The sequence below is a fragment of the Ailuropoda melanoleuca genome, chromosome 1 (genome assembly GCF_002007445.2).
Source record: "Ailuropoda melanoleuca isolate Jingjing chromosome 1, ASM200744v2, whole genome shotgun sequence".
In the NCBI taxonomy this organism is placed as follows: domain Eukaryota; kingdom Metazoa; phylum Chordata; class Mammalia; order Carnivora; family Ursidae; genus Ailuropoda; species Ailuropoda melanoleuca.
This window is the reverse complement of record NC_048218.1, coordinates 192,397,716-192,419,161: the sequence shown is the minus strand read 5'-3', so window position 1 is coordinate 192,419,161 and position 21,446 is coordinate 192,397,716. Positions and strand designations below refer to the sequence as shown.

General features: G+C 53.3%; 1 protein-coding gene across 5 annotated transcripts in view; it reads left to right on the top strand.

Annotated features, from left to right (window-relative positions):
- PLXNA4 (plexin A4) overlaps positions 1 to 21,446 on the top strand; it is a 537,871-nt gene that overhangs the window by 442,561 nt on the left and 73,864 nt on the right. For all 5 annotated transcript variants that reach the window (XR_004629007.1, XM_034672299.1, XM_034672298.1 and 2 more), the window contains 5 exons: positions 86 to 239; positions 1,459 to 1,558; positions 3,959 to 4,073; positions 14,057 to 14,257; positions 21,135 to 21,231. Coding sequence is in view for 4 of the 5 variants with exons in the window: in XM_034672299.1 (XP_034528190.1) it covers positions 86 to 239; positions 1,459 to 1,558; positions 3,959 to 4,073; positions 14,057 to 14,257; positions 21,135 to 21,231 (667 nt within the window). In the remaining variant the exon portion in view is untranslated. The remainder of the gene's footprint in view (positions 1 to 85; positions 240 to 1,458; positions 1,559 to 3,958; positions 4,074 to 14,056; positions 14,258 to 21,134; positions 21,232 to 21,446) is intronic.

Below are 21,446 nucleotides of genomic sequence, written 5' to 3'. Positions count from 1 at the left end.
TCTCCCTCTTTCTTCCTTTACTACATACCCTCCCATTCCCCACTTCCCTCTCTTCCTCTCTCTCCCCTTGTCCGGCTGTTCGCAGCTGGTCCTGGAGACATACAATGTCCCGGAGCTGTCAGCTGGCGTCAACTGCACCTTTGAGGACCTGTCAGAGATGGATGGGCTGGTGGTAGGCAATCAGATCCAGTGCTACTCCCCAGCAGCCAAGGAGGTGCCCCGGATAATCACCGAGAACGGTGAGTGGTCCCCGGAGGCAAAGCTGGGTGGCATGTCCGCATGTCCTTCCTCCTGTCCTGATGAGAACTCGGGACTGGCGTGGGGGCATTGAGGGAGCCCACAGGCATGGGAGAGTCAGTGCGGGGGGTGCATTGGTGGGTATGATACAGAAGAGGAGGCTCAAGTGTATTTTCGCTGCTCTTAGAAATGACGGTTGAAACCAGGTGAGCATCCTGGAGGCGGCATCATCCTCGGTGAGGAGCAGCTGCAAAGGGAGCGGAGGGAGGGCAAGGCTGGGGCAGCATCCGAATGTGCCGGCTGAGTTCAGAGATGGTTCTGGAGCATGAGAGGGTGGGCATGGAGGGGCAGTGGGGGAGGGGAAGCTGATCAGAAGCAGGGGTGGGGGTGCCAGGGCTCATCTGGTCTCTGATCTCGGGCCACTGCCTGCCACCCCCACGCTGCTGTGCCTTCCCAGAGCTGCACATTCGTGGCCAGCTGCCCTGGGAGGAACAGGGGTGGACAGAGGCTCAACGCTGGTGAGGGACAGGCCCAGCCTGGGCAGATTGATTCCATGTTGGCGCTCCCATTTGGGCTTGTCACATTTGTTCCGAGCTGATTGATTAATGAGACTCTCGGGGAAGGCATAGAACAAGGCTGGAAGTGGGAGCCGGGGGTCAGGGCTGTGAATTAAACATGGGCTCCAGCTCCTCCCTGGCGCCAGCTGAAGATTCCAGGGACACCCGCCCGAATGGAGCCCTGAGCCCACCAGAGGAGGGGATGTCAGCCCAGAGTGTCTCCTTACGGAGCTGGGGAATGAACTCATGTGCACGCATACACGCACATCCATACCAAACCTCTCGCGTGGCCTGTGGCACAGTTACAAAGGGTCTACACATTTGTCCTGGTAGCTAATCAATGTGTGAGTGTGTAATTCTGTGAGTCTGGCGTGGACACCACGCACGCAAGCCTGTCAGAGTGTGCAGACAGGAGAGAAGCTGGTAAGCATATGAGGGGTGGGTGCCGGGAACACAGCGTGGACTGAGGGATAGACCAGAAGCGCCCTCTGCAGATGTTCTCAGGGCTGTCCTGGGACTGCACGCTGCTGAATCAGGGTCCTGTCAGAGCTGAGAGCACCCATGGTGGAGCAGGCTCCCCTTTCCCAGCCTGCATCACTCTCAGTGGGACCTTCCCATGGGGTCTTGGCCTCCCCCTGAACTCGTGGTTGGCTCTACCCCACAGGGGACCACCATGTCGTCCAGCTGCAGCTCAAGTCGAAGGAGACGGGCATGACCTTTGCCAGCACCAGCTTTGTCTTTTACAACTGCAGCGTCCACAATTCGTAAGTGGCCCCCGGCCTCACTCAGCTGCCTGTTCCTGGGGTCAAGGTTCATCCAGAGATCAAAGGTGCCAGCACTGTTGGCAAGGAATTGCCATCTAGAGGCCCTGTAGGGAGAAGGGGGATGAGAAGGGCCCCTCCTCTGGTACCCACTGGGTTAACGGGAGGAGGCAGGAATGAGCACCCCTGTGGGGTGGGATCTCCAAATCCCTAGCCCATACATCTTTGCCGGCATCTGTCTAACCCGATTTTGTTCCCACCATCTGTTAAGGAGGAGGGTGCCCCCACCTGAAGAACAGAGCAGCCGGCACCCTGGGTGAGAAGAGGGGTCTGAGGAGGGAGAGGAGCCCCCATTCTATGTCCAGGCCAAGCCCTGAGTGCTCGGCTCTCCCCAGTCCCCGGCGGGCCGCAGCAGGACTCGGGCTGTGGAGGGTCCGAGTGGGGCAGATGCTGGCGGGTGCCAGCTCTAACCCTGGCCCTGTTTGAGGCGTCCACTTCCCAGGGGAAGGCATGGAGGGCAAGTCTCGGGCTCTGGAGTCAGACCAGCTGGAAACTTTACCATTTTGTGTCCCAGTGTCCCCTGTCTGTGGGGAAACTGTAGTCCTCCTTCCAGGAATGTCACCCAAATATTTCACCGCTGACATGGCCAGGGCCCTTCGGGGCAGAGTCGCAGTTGCCTGGGACCCCCCTGGTCGCTGCCCTATGCATCAACCCTGCCTGGTCCACAAGACACTGTGAGGACTGGAAGAGCCGTTACAGGCGTAGCATTTAGAGCCACTGTCTGGGCACTGCTCATGTGTTTGCTGTTATTATGTTATTATGTGATTATCTCCTCTCTGAAATGATGGAACTGGACCAGACTGAGAAGGTACAAGCCCTAGAAACCTTTCTCCAACCAAAATGAGGTGTGGAAGCCCAATATACAAAACAGACGGAAGAAGGAGCTACTCTATTCGAGGGTTGGGAGGTCCTGGGACTCCTCTGTCTTGGAACCCCACACATCTATCTCCTTGTCTCCAACAAAGCTCCATGGAACCCCCAGCGATCCATAGAGCATAGTTTGAAAACCATAGGACCTGATTTCATAAAGCCCTGCTTGTTTTAAAATGCTTTTCTGTTTTCTTCTCCCTATAGAACAAGCTAGTTCACATAACCAAAGACACTTCTGGGCTCTAGGCTGGTGGGGTGATAGTCTGCCTATCTGGTTATGGTAGTTGTAAGTCCAGAGCCTGGCTATCTGTGAGGCCCCAATTAAGAGGCCATCAGGCCTCCCAGCCAAAAACAAGTTGCTTCAATGCCAACATTCTCTTCTTGCTTCTTGTCACAGAGCAGCCCATGGCTTTACCACTTGGTGACCTCTTCCCTTGCTCCCCTTTTGCCCCTTTAGGAAAGCCGAGTAGATAGATAAAATCATGCATGCAGTCCACAAAATAATTTGAAGCATCTACTGGATACAAGGAGTGCCCTTAGACAAGAAGGGCCAACAATGAATAAGACTCAAAGACTCAAGCTCTGCTTCTAGAAGTCATGGCCTATGGCCTAGTGGATGAACTGGACAGTAAATAAGTAAAATATGATACAGCAAGGCCAGGATGGTCCCAGAGACATAAACAAAGTGCTTAATAGGATAAGGGCCCAGGGTGACCAACTCTCCGTTGGTCAAAGAAGGAAGAAGAGATGGGCAGGTGAAGGAAGGGGAAGTGGTACCCAGGGAGAAGGACAGCGTGGGGAGAGCACAGCCTGTTCACGACTGAAATAGCAAACACATGTGGAGACAGTGGGCCTGGACATTGTAAAGGGCTCAGCCCACAGGGCAAGGCGTTTGGGTTTTAAGCTCTGGAAGACAGGAACCATACTGGGCTTTAAGCAGGAAGAAGCTCTGATAACATTGCCTTTGTTTCTTGGGGGTGGAGTGTAGAAACAGGATTGCTAACTGTGCTGTGCGGGAACCCACTGCATTGGAGTGCAGCCTAGAATCTTCCTCTGACGCAGTGGGTCCATGTGGGTCCTCAACAGTGAGATCCTGCAGTCAGTTGGAATTCAAACTCGATTTCTTTCCTGGCATTAAATGTATGGGCTCTCCGGATGAACCCCTCTACTCCAGACTTCATTGTCCCCCAGTTCAACAAAAGAGGGCACTGTGAGATGGAGGGTGGTGGATTAGGCCATTGGGGACCAAGGTTTTCACCTACCTGAGTGAGGGGGAGGAGGCCACAGATTCTGGGCACCCTGAGAACTTGGAGCAGAAAGGGACAAATTTGTATCGGATCTGCTCTTCCTGAGTGTTGGAAGGTGGTTTCTCTTACTATTAAAAAATATTTTGCGAGACCCAGGAGTCTTAGGCCCTCTGCTTTGGGTTCACTGAGGCTCTGCGATTTGTGCCTCTTCCTCCTCTGTGTGCAGGTGCCTGTCCTGCGTTGAGAGCCCATACCGATGCCACTGGTGCAAATACCGGCACGTCTGCACTCATGACCCCAAGACTTGCTCCTTCCAGGAGGGCCGAGTGAAGCTGCCCGAGGTAGGTCTGGGCACCTCGTGTGGAGAGTGCTACTTGCCGTGAGTACGGGCCACACAAGGCAAGCCTGCCCTTAAGAAGGGAAAACAGGCAAATTCCACAGGACCTGCTTCTGCCCCAACCCTGACTCTTAAGGGACCACTTCATGAAAGCAGTAAACACACAAAGCTCTGTGCTGGAGCCAATGGGCTCTGGGTCAGTCCTGAAGGGTCAGGTATATGCAAAGGTACATTCCAGGTCACTCGAGCCATGAAGACCCTCCACATGTCGGATGAGTTCTAGAACAATCCCAGAGAGATGGGTGTGTGTGTGTGTGTGTGTGTGTGTGTGTGATAGAAGTAATTGTAAGTACACCGCAAGACTATGTACAGACTCCTTGGCTGTCCCTCAGAGCCTTGTCCCCAGAGCATATCTGAGATCAAATTGGACAAGTTGAGTAACAGGGAGAGAGAAATAAGAAAGAAAGAAAGAATAGGCAACTTACCAGCCAGAGTGGTGGCTCTCCAAGTGTGGTTCCCAGATCAGTGGCATCAGCATCACCTGTGAACTTGTTGGAAACTCAAAGTTTACCACTCCACCCCAGTCCAACTGGATGAGAAACTCTGGGGGTGGGCTTGGTGCTTGGTGGTTCTATAGCATGGTACCATTTGGGGATCACTAGTTGGCTTCATGATTAAGAAGCTGTGTTTTTATTCNAGCCTCCCTTCTCACTTCTCTCCCTTCCTTTCGTCTCTCTTTTTTGAAAGGTTTCTTTTTGTTTTTTTGTTTGTTTGTCTACTTATTTAGAGACATAGTGGCATGGGGGAGGGGCAGAGGGGAAGGGAGAGAGAGAATCTCAGGCAGATTCCCCACTGAGTGCAGAGCCCAACAAGGGGCTCCATCTCAGGACCCCGAAATCATGACCTGAGCCAAAACCAAGAGTCAGACACTTAATGAACTGAGCCACCCAGGTAACCCTATTCTTATCATTGAACATTTTCATCATCATAATAAAAATAATCTATGCCTATGTTGCTGCCTTTCTTGGGATGTAAGTTTGTGGGCAAGGACCTCAAAGATAATGGGTATAAAAATACTTTGGAAAAGTCTGTTGTTGTTCAGCCATTATGGTGCTTGTGCGACTCCCTCCATCAGGCCAGTAGGACAGAACAGAGTGGTTGCTTTAGAATGTGGTTACTTAGAATAGAAAGATATTTATATATATCTTTGTGTGTTGGTTAGACCCCACTGAATGCAGCAACAGAGCTGCCAGGCTGGCCCACGCTCTCTCCGTCAACAATGGACTCAGACAGTTTCCAACATCTTCACCCCCTTCCCCAGCCTTGGGTGTACCTTCCAGCCCCTTCCCATACCCACAGGGTACCATGACCACGTGGCAAACCCCAGAGCAATGAGAGCCGGTGCAGGAAGCATAAAAGATGTTTGGGAGACAGGAAGGGAATGGTGAGAACAGAGAGGCCCATCACAGTGCCCTTGTCCCTTGTCCCCTTCTCCCAAACTTCTACCCTAGCTTTGGCCAAACCTTTAATGGCAGGAGGGGAGCTGTCTTGTCTCTGAGGCTGAAAGGGATCCGTGATGTACTCCCATTACCAGCACCTGCAGCGTGGGGCTCTGCCAGCCCACGGGGACAGTGACTGGGCTCTTCCTGGCAATGAGAAACCCCAAGCTCCAAATCCCATTTCCCCGGGCTCTGATGGCCGAGCAGGAGTTCTACAGATAGAGGGTGGACTGAGCGATTGATTTTCGAGGTAGAGGCAAGGACTGGTGAGGTGGTCACGGGGAGATGATGATCCTACTAAGGGCAGCACATGAGGGGCCGACGAGAGAGAAACAAAGAGAAGGAAGAAGAGTCTGTGGAAGTCTTCAGACGTAAAGCCCTCCCCCTCTACGACGAGCTCTGTCTATGGCTAGAAATGGCTGCTCTGGGTCATAATTGAGAAAAGAGACCCGGACTAGGTGGTCACTTTATGGGGAAAAGGAGGAAAGAGAGTACGTGTCGGCTTTAAAAAGGAACGTGAAGCGAACGTGTAGGTGTCGATCACGTCCCTCTTGAAGACAAAATGGATCTGAAGCTAGTAGGACAGACGTGGGTTTGACAGCAAAGGGCACACCACTGGCGTGGACACCCTGATAAAAGGCTGTCCAGTCTCCTCAACCCCGAGCCTCTGTCTCGGGGCATGCGGTCGGGACAGAAAGGTCTGCTTCACCCCCCAAGCCCAGGGGCTGAGGCCCAGGAACAAACCTCTTACTTCATTTGGGAACCTGCAAGTGATTTGATGGGAGCAGAAACAAAGAGGTTTTCAGCCTCTCCAGCTTTCCAGACTGGTGTATCTGGCACAGGCGTCCTGTGTGGAGAGGCCCAGGGATAAAACAGATGAAAGCGGAAACAATTGAGCTATCTGGTGGATTTCAAAGGCCCCTAATCATTTAATTACCTTGAAGAAGGTTTTCAAATTTCTGCTTTTTCTTTCTTGTTTGCTCCTCTTGTCCCAAGTTTCTTTCTTTTAAATACATAAAAGAAGCTTGCATCTACCCTCAGAAGGAGGGGAAAGAACTAGGAGAGAATAAAACAAGAGCCCGCCATGTTTCCCAGGACAGTTCAGGGATCCCTGTAGGAGGACGATGTCTTCGAGTGCCCCCGTTGCCAGCCAGGCCCAATGCCCCACCTCCCAAGGCTACCGGCAAGGCACAGCACCTCGGAGGCTGTGATGCCCGGGCTCCCAAGAAAGGAAGAGGCCTGGAGGAACGTGGCCAGTGGAAGGTGGCGATGAACTAACCTACCACGGCCACACTCAGACACTTTGCGTTTCACCCGAGCTGTGTTATGGTGAGCCTGGTAGGCCATTACTGCAAGAGGCTCCCGGGGCACTTGGAATCACCATGCCTCCCTCATCGCATCACTGAATGGAAGTCACTTTTGCTCCTCTTTTTCCTGGATGTTTACTTATTCTAAGAAAAGGAAGCTCTGGGGCTGTGTTTCTGGTCCAAGTTTGGAGGCTGCCTTCCCCCAGCTCAGTACCGGGGCCATTTTGAGTATAGTATAGAGGAGAATCCAGAGAATGCAGAGTTGACCACTTCCTGATGGTCATTGTAGTGGCATCTTCCTGGGGAATGTACCGAAGGGAAAAGAAGTAATAAATATTTGTGGGCTCTTGACTGATCCAGCCATTTGGGGTCATGTAAGGAGGTCATTGCGCTCAGAGCTTTAAAAGAAATCCCCTGGCTGGTAATGGAAATAAGATGACTTTTTTTTTTTTATGTCATTGTTTTGTTTTCCTAATTTTTGTTTCTGGGAAGAGAGAGTAGCAGGAATAAGGCATAAACAAAATTACACATTTGAAAGATGGTTTTGTAGAAGCCCCTGGACACAAGGGGTCCCCCCCGCCCCCCGCCGCCAGGGGAAGGGCTTATTCATAGCATGGTACTCAAAGCTTCCCCTACAGGTCACCTTTCTTCCTACAGTACCTAGGTCCTGAGCATTTCCCATACGCAGGGCATTGCAAGAGGTTTCAAGGTGCATGAGACGTCTGTAGTCTGCATTTAAAGATGGGTAAAACAGGACTGTTGGTCTACACAATCTCTAAAGTTCTTCAATTGTAAGTGGAAAGAAGCTGGAAAGTACAAGGAACGGTCCATGCCCAAGAAGTGGTCTCAGAGGGTGAGTGCTCAAGTCCAGGCTGCGGTCTCCTCGTCCCACCTACCAGGGTGACTGCCACTCAGCCTCAGGGCCTGCAGATCCCCTGGACGTCCAGACCCAGACCCATCCCCATAGGATGAAAGGGGGAGCCAGGCCCAGAGATTCTTCTGCAAGTCCCTGGGCTTTCATTTCCTTTCAACATCTGAGTGTGGGGACGCAGAGAGTGCCCTTTTGTCAGTCAAGAGGGAGACGGCCAGGTGGCTCTTCATCACCCCAGCACCATCTTGTATCCCCAGGAAGGCTTTCATCCCTGCGTCTTCCCATCTTCCCATTTCAACACTGGCTTTGTTGACTATCACCAGGAATGTTGAATTACCTCTTTTTTCCCCCCTGAACAAAGAGTGCATTCAGGTGAAGTTATTGGTCTGGAACAGAGAACTGGTCGATCATTGTTGTTATTATATTAGTGGCAAGTATTCTAGCATAATTACACATCTTAGAAATAGAATGCCCAATAAACATATGTTGTTTATAGTCACTGTATTCCAGTTACATGGAATGATTTTGCTTCCACTAATGATGGCATTGCAATCACAAGGCTGGGTCTTTAGATCGGCTGCCAGATCTGGGTACCAAAAAGAAAAGAGAGAGGAAGGCAAGGAAGGCCGGTGTGGGGTGAGTCTTCCTGCACTTGACCCTGTTCTCCCAGAGTCAGGAGAGACTCCTGGTTCCCAATGGAACAGCCTTTCCCGGGGGCAGCTGTTAACAGGGCCATGTCCCCACCTCTACCAGGCGGGAAGGGCCTCTGGTCCCTGAATGGCTTTGAAGTCCCCCGGCTCCACCGCAGGGTGACCTGAGCCCCCATCAGGCCTGCACGCATAATAACGGTAATCCATAGGGAACAAAGGTGAACTTCCCTGGAAAAGCAAATCCATTGATAAGAATTTATCCTCCATAGATGATTTTACTGTTATTTCTCATCTAAACTGAAAAGCAAAGTCAGCTGCTAAAGCTTTTCCCTGGGCGTCAGACCAGATGGACTTTGTTGGAAGGCCCATGGTGCACAGGCTCAGAGAGAAAGCTCTTACAGGCCCTCTCTTCTGGAAGTTCAAACAGCATTTACTCCAGAGAGCAGGTATAAGATCAGAAGAGGCAAAATGAATTCTACCTGATTTCCAAAGCGGTGCTAGAAAGCGTCTTCTCACATTCCCTACCACCCCCACACCCTGGACATGCATCTGTAGACAGGATGGGTATCATAACCCCTGTCAGCCCCCATTGTCAGTCCTCTCCAAGACCAAAGAGTGGTCAGGGTAGGCAGGGTCCTAGCCCCTGGACTTAAGTAAGTCCCATGCCTGAGACAGGGCAGGCCAAGGGCATTTACCCCCACTGGACTCTGGAGGGAAATCAGGTCAGCTACCTTGTCAGTGATTCTGGCAAGAAGAGCCCTTCCTGGGGCCCAACCCAAGGAAACAAAACCACTGTCGGCATGCCCTTCACCCTTGTTTGAGAAAACAAAGCCAACCCCAGCTAAAGAACTTGCTTCCAACCCATGCACCACCCCCACTCCACGGGCTGCCCTGTCTCCAGACAATTGCACTTTCCATCAATCTCGTCTGCCCCACCGCTCCCCCTTGAGGTTATGGGTATTTCCTTTCTGTATTATTACTTTGCTCTCTCCATAAACCAGCCCATCGTAGATCACACTAATGGCATTATAAACTTGGGGAACAGCAAGAAAATATATGCGGTGTTACGTTTTTGTATTGGGCACCATGGGTCTGAGAAGGTGAGTGTAAATTTGGGGGGGGGCTGGATAGGGCTAGGGCTGGCTTCTTCGGAATTGATGGTGGCCGAGGTGACATTAGTGGCGAGCCGTGCCCCACAAATCACTTATTCCTTAGCTGCCCCTAGGAGCCGCCCCTGCCCCGCACTCCCCCAGAGCTTCACAGTTCCCCATTCTTACTTTACTAACCAGGAGAATTAGAGCCCTCATCTTGTACACACACCGGGGGCTGTAAATCCACAAGCCTACCCCCCCCTTCCCCAGGCAGCACCAGCCCTAAGGGTAGTGTTTTCTCTCTCCGCTCAGCTGCATGCTTTATGTCCTTGTTCAATTATTTAAATATGCAATGACACCTCTGTGTAAAGCAGCCACTGACATGCTGGACAGGGAGGATGGAAAGGCCTCTTTTTGCTTCCACACTTTGGCTTGATGTCCCTGCCCCCTGCAATTAGCAATGCTATCTCTACTTCTGTGTGCGTTTCAGTGAAAACCAAAAACATGTGTGGGGCTGGACAGTTGACCTGGAGCCCACTGGAGCCACTGCCTGAAAGCCAAGATGTTCAAGATTTCCTTGCACCTCAAACCACTGCCACTCTCAACTCGCAGTTCTTACAACTGCGGAGAGTAGCCACGGGCAAAGCAGCCTCCAAGGGACTCTGGTTCTGAATGTATGCGTTTGTCTCCACATAGTCTTGTTAAACGCAGGTGCTTTCCACCTCCAAGAGCTGGCCCTCTCAAATGATAGCTCAGAGAAATCTCTTCCTGGAAAAGAGAAGAGTGTTAAGTTTTTGAGGAATTCTGTATGGGGCCTGGATCATCGTCTGGGGACAAAGGTCAGGAAGACGATCAGGTGAAAGTATTTTGTTCATCATTGTGGGAACTGAATGAGGAAACTGGTGTCCTTAGTTCCGTTATCATGAACGTGGGGGCAGTTATAGGTATTAGGCTGTGAAACAAGATAGCAAATGGGAAAGCACGTGGAAGGCAATGGAGGTGGTGGAAAGCACGCTGGATGGAATCCTTGAACCCCTGGTACTGTGTTAACTAGAATCGTGACAGCATCATTGACTGCCTAGCAGAGCCATACAGCCTGTAAGATTACCGGGTTGCAATGTGCTAGTTATTAAAATATAAAAATACTTCCCTACCGGGAGATAAATGGCCCCTTCCAGAAGGTCCCTCCACCAGCCAGCCCCCTCCAGTGTTCGTGCAGCTGAGCAACGTTTGAATACCACACTGAGAGCTAGTTGAGTAGGCGCTGTTATCCCATTCTAGAGACAGGAAAACTGAGCTTTAGAAAGGCTATATAATGTTGTGTCCCAAGTCATCTATTGGGTTAACAATAGAACTAGGACCATAGAATTCATTGGATCCAAACCAGCCTCTTCATTCTGTGGCCGAGAAGACCCAGACGGTTTGGGGGACTTGCCCAAAGCCACATGGTTGGCTGGCAGAGGTCCCGTCTCAGAGCACAGAGAACACGCTGCTGTAGGATGTCACCTTCCAGAAGAGGGGGCTGCTGTTAGAAGAGCAGTGGACAGACTCGGGGCCTCTGTCCCTGTCCCCCTGTGCTTGGGGCACTTGGAGCTGTTGAAGTCGTCAGGTTCAGCCTAGCAGGGGTGGGAAAGCTGACAGTGGGAGTTGGTGGGGTATTTGTGGAAACGTGCACAGAGGCGGGAGCAGGAGAGATGGGTCCTTTGGGAGTGATGTAGGAAAAGGGAGTAGATGAGGGACAAGGTGCGGCCTGAACTAGGCAGTGGGAGAGGAGGAAAAGACAAACATTTGTTGAAAGCTTGTTCCCTCCATGTCAGATGCTTTATATGTGGCAGTTCGTGGGATACCCTCGCCCCAAAAGCCCTTTGGAGGAGTTTTTAATCCCCACTTGGAATTAAGCCAAGCAATGATGAGAGCCCTTTCAAGAGTGCAGGAGGAAGATAGGCTTGCGTTCAGAGTTTAGTGACTCCCCAGCCAGCTTAGTGAAGGGCTCTCAGAGGTGGCTGAGCCCCAGGTCATGGTGGATGTGCTTGAAGTGAGGTCTTCGGACACAAGCCAGAGAGAAACAGGGAGGTTTCTCGGGAACTTCCCACGAGCATCAGACGTAGGGGTGGTTTTACACCTGGAATCTCCATGTGAGGCAGGTCGGGATCCGAGGAGCCAGGGTGAGAGGAGGGGGCAGTGTGGTGGCAATGGTCCCTTCATGCCTTGCTGCCTAGGGAAAAATTGCCATTTTACATTTCAATTAGGAGGGACACTGGGGTCAATCATCAGTGCCACCAGAGGAAAATGGGCCCGGCCCAGCGCTGGGCCTCTCCAATTATTATTAATGAACTTACTCTCAGACCTGCCAACCTTTTTATATGCAAACTAGGTCTTTATGGGGCCACTGGCAATCAGGACTCATTAAAGAACGCAAGAACGCGCGCCAAGCCTCAGAGAGAATCTTACAGGGAAGAGAGGCTTTCGCATCTGCCCACATCCTGAACTAGAAGCAGCCCAGCCCCAGGCAAGGTCCCAGCCCTCACGGGAGGGTGTAGCAGCTCCACAGTCCCCGCTGGGCATGGGGGAGATCCTTCCAGACCCACCACCCACTCTGCGGTGGTCCTGGCCCACCCGTAGCAACTTGCCTCTTTCATTAAGGGGAGTGAAAAAGGTGGGTTGGCAGTCAGCTTCTTCAGCTGCCAGCACACCTGATGATACTGAGCCATGATGTTTCCACTCCGTGCCTCGATTCCTCCTTTGCAAAATAGAAGGGATCTGTTAGTTTTGGTCTAGAGCATGCCCAGATTCCAGACACTTCCTGAGCATTGATTGTGGGCGGTAACATTTTGCTGTCGGAGATGGGAGCCGGAGATGCCGGACTTCTCTTGCTCCAAATGCAACCACAGACCCGGCTCCCCGATGATGCCAGTGTGGATGGAGCAGGAGGGGAGGGCAGGCTGGTGCATGCTTTAGGGAGAGGAGAGCTGCCCAGGGCCTCAGGAAAAGGGAAGAGTGCAGTCAGGACCCTCTGGCTCGAAAGTCCCTGCTTTTCATAGATCTTCTCTCCTGATTCTCCAGCATCACACGCCTCCCGCTCCAGTCCTGAGCGTCGTCCTACTCACTAAATCATCCTTGTCTTCTCTGTGTCCTGCATTCTCATCTTGCTGGGGCCGGGGTGGGGGACTGAGGTGGCTGCCGAGGCAGGGGCACAGGACAGAGCTGCTAAGACTCTCTCCCTGCGGGACCCCGAGGCCCCAGAGACCCGTGCGCTTTAGCGTCTCAGGACCATGTGCCCAGTTCGGCACTCTGCTCCATCTCCCCTCCTGCAGCTCCTCTGTGTTTTCACTTGTTTTTAATTGTGGAGAAATATACACAGAAAACTTATCATCTTCCCCAGTTTTAAGTGCAGTTCGGTGGCTTGAAGTACGTTCACACTGTCGTGCAACCATCAACACCATCTGTCTCCAGAACTCTGTTGTCTTCCCCAACCAAAACCCTGTCCCCGTTAAGCACTAACTCCCCATTCCGCCCTCCAAAAACCACCGTTCTGTCTCTATAAATCTAATTATTCTTTGTAATATTCTTTGTGCTTTGTACCAGTGGGATGATATGATCGTTGGCCTATTGTGACTTGCTTATTTCACTTGGTATAATGTTTTCATGATTCACACACACTGTAATGTGCGTTAAGATTCCCTTCCTTTTAAGAGGGAATCCTATTCCATTGTCAGTTTATATCACGTTGTTTATCCATTCGTCCACCGATGGTCGCTTGGGTGGCTTGCACCCCTTGGTTGTGGTGAATGACGTTGCTATGAACAGGAGTGAACAGGTATCTGCTCCAGTCTCTGCTTTCGATTCTTTCGGGTATATATCCAGCAGGGAGACCACTGGCTCTACCAGTCGTCTGCTATCTGCTTTGCAGAGTAAACGTACCGGCAGCCTGAAGAAGAGGGGGTCGTTTAATGGACCTGGGGCACTTGCTCCCCTGTAGTAAGGCTCCAGGGTAATCAGGAAGGACAGACGTGAGACCACCCCATCTCACGGAACCAGGACTGGGAAGAGCTGGATGGGTCCTTGGGTCACATCTGCTTGACCTTTAAGGAAGTTGAGTCTCCAAGTAGGGGCGTGATGTGCCCCGGGCTCCATAGTGTGTCAGAAGCTCAACAGACACTAGAATGCGGGTCTTCACCCTCCCAACTTTCAACAACAGAAGGGGCTCATGTTTGCCTTTAGACCCAGGAGGGCCGGTTCCAGCTGTCTGATTGCCTGAGACCCCTCCAGTCCGCCGCTGCCCCGCAGCTCCTTTCTGCCTTGCTCTGCTGGGGAGGAGGGCTGGGGTTACAGGCCAGAAGCCTCTGCCAAGAGCAGCAGCCTTAGAAGGATGTGAGTACCATGCTTCTGATGGCCAGCCTGCCCAGAAGCCATCTGGCTCAGCTGGGGATGGGCAGCAGTGCCTAGAACCTTCTGCGGGTGTGTCCGAGGGAAGGAAGAGCAGGGCAAACATCTGGGCTGTGTCTGGAGAAGCTCCTGCACTGTCTTCGGATTCCTGCTCCCCAGCCCGAGCCGTGCTGTCTCTTCCAGGACTGCCCGCAGCTGCTGCGAGTGGACAAGATCCTGGTGCCCGTGGAGGTGATCAAGCCCATCACTCTGAAGGCCAAGAACCTCCCGCAGCCGCAGTCCGGGCAGCGCGGGTACGAATGCATTCTCAACATCCAGGGCACCGAACAGAGGGTGCCCGCCCTGCGCTTCAACAGCTCCAGCGTGCAGTGCCAGAACACCTCTGTGAGTGCCCCCGGCCCCGCCACCCCCGGGCTGCCTGAGCCCCCTGCCTCCACCCCATCCTCGTTCTCCAGAGCCAAGTCAGCTCAGCTCTGCAGGATTTCCCCAAACACCCACCAAACAGTCCAGCTCCCTGCCAAGCTGCTCCCTCCAACCCTGCTTGCCCAGCACAGCCTCAGACGCTCGCCCCATCACAGTGCAGGACTCCGAGGTCACCAAGTGTCTGCCCAAGGCAGGGGCTGCACCCACAGGGGCTTGGGGACTAGCCATGGGGCTGCCGAGCACTGTTTATGGGCAGAGGTATTTTCAGGGCCTATTAGGCTCCGGGAACATCTGTGTCCATCCTCCATCCTGAGACAAGCTCTGGAGTCCCTGGGCCCTGCCCTCCCACCAGGGCAGACCTGAGTGCCTCATTTGAGGCCCTAAAGGCCTGCTGTTGCCTTTATGCCTGCACAGAGGCCATCTCCCAGCACAGAAGGCTTCTGAGACAGACCAGACACCTGCAAAGGGAGCAGGGGAACCAGACGGAGCTAGCCAGAGGGTGCTGCTCAGATCAGCACAAACCTTCCCAATGTTTAGAAAATCCACATTAGGTCCGTGCCCGACCAACAACGGGCCAGCAGCCCCCGGGTCCCAATGGCTATCGCCTGATTCCTGGACACCGTGCCACGTGCTCCCACTATCCATCACCTTTCCCGTCCGGCTGCTACTCTCCTGACCTTGTGGCCTTCCCTGCCCGCTGCTCTGCTCTCTCTCATTCTCTTTCTGGGCTACTTCTCAGCACCCAGATGCTCAAAGACAAACATTAACTAGGCTTTTAAACTCATACCATTTTCAAGCTGTAGGAAACCGTAATATGCTTCCTCACTGTACAAATGAGAAACTGGACACCCAGAAGGACGGGCAGGTCTAGGTTGTGGGGCTGAGACCTATATGATTTGGGGGACCTTCTTTTAAGAGTAAAATGTAGTAAAGACAAAGGTAAATACGTGGGCAGGCCTGGAAAGTGGCTGAAGCTCCGTGCACCTCAGGGTGACTCGCCCCTGCCCAGAATAAAAACATGTCCAAGGTCACCCATCTAGGAGGGGGTGATGGGGCAGGGCTGGATCTGGATTCAGGGTCCCCCCCTGTGCCTCCCTGCCTCCCGTTCATCCTTCCCGTTGCTTCTGGGTACTCGTATATGGTGACTGTATTTGGAGATGTGACATAGGACATGGAGAGTCCTGGACAGAGCAGCGCCTGGGCATACCTCACTCTCCCTGCAGGAAAAGTTCTAGGGGTAAATGGAGCTCAGAGAGGCCCACATGCTTGCCCAAGGTCACTCAGCATTGCAGGAACTGAACTGACAATTGATGGCCCAACCTCAGAAACCCCAGACGTGTCCCCACAGCTCCCCTTTGTCCTGGTGACCAGGCTGTTTGGCAGACTTCTGCAGTGTTCCAGATTAAACCTGTGAGCAAAGGGGATATTAAACACCTCCTGTTTCCTCATAAATCCTGAGGCCAACCAGACCAGCCCCAAGGGTTTGGCTCAAGTGCTTCTCCCCCAGATAAGTGAGTTCCTGTGGGAAGAAAAAGCCTAAGCCCCACATTAAGTCAGTGAAGGGCAGAGGGGGGTGCGGGCCCCAGAGAAAAGTCTGTTTTGCCATAGACACTGCCCCAGGGAACCTGGTCCCAGAGGTGTCCGGAGGGAGGACAGAGTCTGTGGCCTCTGATGATTGAGCCCTTGTTTCCCCAGACACTACAAGACGGGACCTCACGGGCCCCACCCTGGGCTTCATCTGGCCCAGTTAAATAGAGCAGGGCACTCCATATAGCAGCCTTAGTTCATTCTATAAACTCCCTGGTCAGAACTCAGTGCCTTGGGACCCACTGTCCTCAGTACTCCTGAGCGAGGCCGACTTCGTGAATGAGTCCACTAGGGGTCAAATTGTCCTGATTGTGGGGACAAAGTCGGAGCCTCCTGGGGACAAAGGCACAAAACGGAGCCCTGACAGATGGATGGATCCCCTCATCCGGGGTACTTCATGGGGTACCTGTGCCATTATCTGAGGCCCCCCCCCACCAGGGGCCAGTTTGCAGGACCTGAGGTCGCTGCTTCCAAAGCAGCTCAGCCTTTGTTTTATTTCAATACCCTCGTGAGGAAGCTGGTGAGGGAGTTTTTTCTGTACCACTTTAAGGTCTTAGAAACGGAAGCGACAGGAGGTGTACCCCACAAAGGGTCAATTCCAGGAAAAGTCCCCTCTATCTACCAGGACCCGCTGGAATCATGCAGTCCAGGGTGGGCTTGGCTCTGACTTTTCCCAGGAGCCTCTCTTTGCAGGGATCCCAGCTGAAATGCTGGTCTGGGCCAGGATGCCTCTTGCCGTCGGTGACTTCCTTAAACAATTTCAGGGTCATAATCCAGGGCAAGCCTCCTTTACATAGTTACAATACCACAGTTACAGAGGCCAACATAGTTTCAGGGCAGGAATAGACACTGAGAGAGGGTCTATACTTGATCCTGTGACAGAGGGGATCTCTGAAGCCCAGAGAGGGCATATGACCAGCGCCAGGTCACACAGCAAGTAAGTAGCCAATTCAGAACTTGAATCCAGCTTCATAACACACACCCCCATCAAAAGTTGGGCAAAAATAGCACCTGAGCACGTTATACCCAGCCTGAGTGCAATCCCTGGGAACAAGGTCTGATGTACCTTGGATGGGAGGAGTCATGTTGTTTCCTTCCTCCATCCCTGAGCTTTCTGGAATTGGGCGGTGTGGTGGGGAAATCCAACAGAAACCCTGGGTTTGTGATGGCAGTGGATAGTGCCATCAAAGAGGTCTCAGAGGAGAGCAGAGAAAGAAAAGAGACCCAGGAAAACTCCTCATGGGTGTGACACCGGGCTGGGTGGGCAGGCAGGTCACCTCCAGCCCACATTTTGGGGACAGGCCCCAGCCATCGCCAGAGCCCTGGGGGAGCTGTGGGAGGAAAACGGGGCAGTTCACAGGCAGCAGTTGGAGAGAGGAGAAACTGTGGGGATTCTTGGCCTCCTTTAGACCAAGGCTCCAGGCAAATGACAAGTGCTGCTAATAATAGAGCCCAGGAGCTGCCCCCCCAGTCACTGGCAATCAGGCGAGCGAGTGGGCCGCAGGGGGCAGCCAGCTCCAGGCCCGGCTCCCACCAACCCACAGTAGCCGCCCATCTTCTCCTGGAGTCCCAGTTTACCACGTGCAAAATAAGGATGGAGAGACCGGTGGGGAGGTAACTTGGGCCCCTCCCTGCCTTCCTGGAACCCTGCTGGGCATGGGTCTGCCGAGCCCTCTGGGGGCCTGGAGATAGACATGGAGCATACACTGGTTTCTTATGTTGTTCAGATCTGTCCACCCGAATGGTAGCATTTTTCAGCACAATATCTCGGAGCTCAGAACAGGGAATGGTTTGAAGAAAGAACACCCAAATTATATAGATCTTGTCTTTGCTTTCCAAGGTAGAGGTTCGCACTTTCCCAAGGTAATGAGCGACGTCATCCCCGAGCTGGGCTGTGGCGTGCCAGACCTTGATTGAGACACTTAACCTCCTGGCCCCTGAGAGCCTGCAACACTCTCCCCTCAGCTCTGGATTTTGTGCAGATTAACTGCCCACTGATTACAGAGAGCTATATAAATGCTAAGTGCAGCAGAGGGGGTGGGGGCCAGTGGTCCAGGATCCCAGCTGTAGGCCCCCTCCCCCTGCGGAACGCAGGTCATGGGGAGAGAGCCTGCAGGAATGAGAGTGACCTCCCTAGAGACGGAGGGGGTGGTGGGGAGCACCCAGGGTTAATGACTTCTATAATATTTCACAGTCAAGATCCCCGGAATGGGCAATAAAAAGATACAGCAATGCCAGACATTTTCTGATCCTTGACATCTTTTATTTTCAATTTTCCTCGAAAAGTGAATGCATATAAACACACACACACACTCCAGAACACATAAGCCTTCTCATATGCACACGTCTCCATATGTACCAAGTGTCTGGTGCGTAAGCACTCGATAAATGTCTGCTATTATGACTTCACATAAACATAAACACAGGAAACACAAACATATTTTTGGACAGCAACCCCAAATGTATACACATAGACATAAAACACACAGTCATATTTGAGTGCTCATTCTAGGGGACAGGCGCTGTGCTCAGAGCCACGATGGTTATCTCTCACCCTCCGAAGCGTCCTGTTGGGTATGTGCTGTTTGTAATCCCCACCTGACAAATGGGGAAACTGAGACTCACGTCATTGGCTCACGTGCACACAGGTGGGCCCTGCAGAACCCCCTTTGCGGCAGTGTGTGTGTGTATGCGTGTACACACATATGAACACACAGACCATACAGATTGATGCTCTGAGCTCCTCTCAGGCCAGCTGCGTGTGAACTCGTTTGTGTACACGGACACACGCATGCACACATATGCAGAATTTCTTACCTTGCTTTCTGGGGGGCTTCAGGGCCTTCCTGAGAGAGCCCTGGATGTTCTGTTGATCTTTGGCTGATGGGCCCCTGGTCACCACCCCCTGCTTCCACGTTGAATCCTGACCAGACCCTGGCCTGAGAAGCAGGAGCCAGGCTTGGGTCCTGACTTAGCAGCCCCCACCCCCACCCCACACTAGCATCCCTTCTAGAAGTAGAGTCCAGAACAGCCTGAAGCCAGCCCTTAGCACCTTCCCTACACTGAGGACTTGGAAGAGGGAGACGGGAAGGGAGATGAGAAGGAAAGGAAGTGGAGCTTGGCTAGAGGAGGGGATGGGAGGGAGATCTGGAAAAGTGTTCCCTCCCTCTCCCCTTCCCCGATCTCGTCTGCCCCACCCATCTCTTGCTCCTGCACCCCCATCCTGCACACCCGTCATCAGGGGGTGGGGATTCTCTAACTCCGTGCAACACCAGAGTCACTAGAGTTGTTTGAAATGCATCCCCATCTTCCAGCCCAGCAGGTCTGGGGGGAGGCCCTGGGATCTGCATGTAGGCCCCCTAAATGATTCTGATGAATGGGGCCCACAGACCACCCTGAGAACCCCCAGTCTAGAGAGGGAGAGGTTTTGTGAAAAAGGGAAGGAAGCCTTAGAGCGACCTAGTCTGACCCAGAAGCAAAGGACAAAATCTCTGGGGCGTTGATTACTGCACTCCATGGCAAAAGGTTTATGAGTCACCCGCTGAGTGAAGCGATCATCAAAGGCCCCACTGTTGTTTCTGCAGTGCTGGGAGCTTTGCTTTATTCTATGGCTTGAGCCCAGACCTTGGCGCTGGCCCAGGTGTCATGGGTCACAAGGGAGATTCCATGAGAGGGGGGATGGTACAGTGCAAACCACCAACTGTAGGGAGAACCCTGAATGGGGGTCCCTGGCCAGGCACGTGTGTCCAGGGAGCTAGTGAAACACTGGGGAGTGCTGGGGTAGAGCCTGAGGAAGGCTGGACGTCATCGCGGTGATGCGCGTGAGGACTGTGTCATGGCATATTCACACTGGACCACGTGCTTAACGCGGGACTTAAGGCAATTTCCCAGATTGGGATTACAAACATCCCCTCTAGAAATCTCTGTGAATAGGCTCCGGGGGGAGAGGCACCACGGCAGGCTTGGAGACCCTCCCCAGATTGTGCATTCCCGAGGTTCTGTGGCTGCCCTCCTCACAGTGAGGCGCGAGCAGCTAGCCAGCTCTGAGGCGGTCACACCCCCACACCCGGCCCTTCCAACGTTCAACTAAGTTAAAAGAGCCTTTGGCTCTGCAAACACCACTTCAAACCAGGTCTCCTGGACTGAACCCCTCTAGCAAATTGCCAGCCCTCAGCCCCTCCTTTACAGANTCTAGCAAATTGCCAGCCCTCAGCCCCTCCTTTACAGAAAACCTGTCTCGTTCCCATTCTTCCATCCACCCCTGTGGAGGGCAGAATCTGGTGGAATAATGAGAAAATCACCAGGTACCGATTGGAAATGCTGCCCTGGGCAGGCTCAGAGTCCTGCCACCTACCCCCCTTCTCTGGAGATTGAGAAGTGTCTGCTATCAGAAGACAGCTATGGGATGATGGGATGTTGGGGGGCTGGCACCTCCCCTCCCCCCCCCACTGCCCCCAGTGCTCAGTCCCAAGACAGAGACCCAGCCAGGTAGGGCACTGACTCTGAGGAGAGCAGAGCAGGGAAGCAGGACCCAGCGCGGACCCTGTGCAGGCCTAGACGCAGCTTCCCCATGGGCAGCCACAGAGCTGGGGCCTGGCTTCTTTGAGCCAGCGAATGCCTTTAGAGTCTTGACCCGGATTCCAGGTTTGGTGCCTAGGGTGTCCACAGGATTTCCCACCTCACCTGCAAGCTCCACCCTGCTCTCCTCTCTCCTCCCCCGCATCAGCTCAGCCCCTGAAGAGTACAGGCCCTTCATTTCTAGTGTTGCACCCACGACCCCAGACTGGGAATTGATCAGCCCTCTCCGGGTCTTTGATAAAGCACCCACCTCCTCTGAATTTGTCCTAGAAATTAAAGTTCCCAAATTGAATCGGGGGCCTAGTGGGGGCCTAATGGCGGGGTTCCCCTGGACCGTGAGGGAGGACACTGGGAAAGCCCAGCTGGTGGGAGCCAGCATTCGCGGAAGGGGGACGAGTAGCTCGCTCTCATCTGCTCAGAGAATCCATGTTCCAAACGGGTGTCCCATCCAGGCCTCGCCTCTCCCCTGCCTTTGGATCGTGCCCCCTGCCCCCACCCCGTTCCCTGAGCTACATCTCCCAAGGTGAACACCCGCGCATGTGCTCGACTCACATACAGTTATGGCAGGTCCTTAGCTCTGAGCACCCCCGAGGGCCCCAGGCTGAAGAGCCGGCTCTCCTTAGAAATCTGTGTGACCCAGCTTGTGTCGTTCCTACCCCCGACCTGGCTGCAGTATTCCTATGAAGGGATGGAGATCAACAACCTGCCAGTGGAGCTGACGGTCGTGTGGAACGGGCACTTCAGCATTGACAACCCAGCTCAGAACAAAGGTGAGGAAGGCGGGCCCTGGTGGGGAGGCAGGCCAGAGGGAAAGGGCGGCTCTACGTTCAGGGGCACCAGTGACTCCATCGCTCCTTCTGGCTCTGAGCCTGCCCTCCTCGCCTCTCCACGGCTCCGAGCCCTCCCAGGTGTGGGCCCAGCGTGGGCAGTGGCTCTGGGAGGGGCCGAGTGAGCAGGACAGCAGGACGGGCCGAGAGAGCCCTGC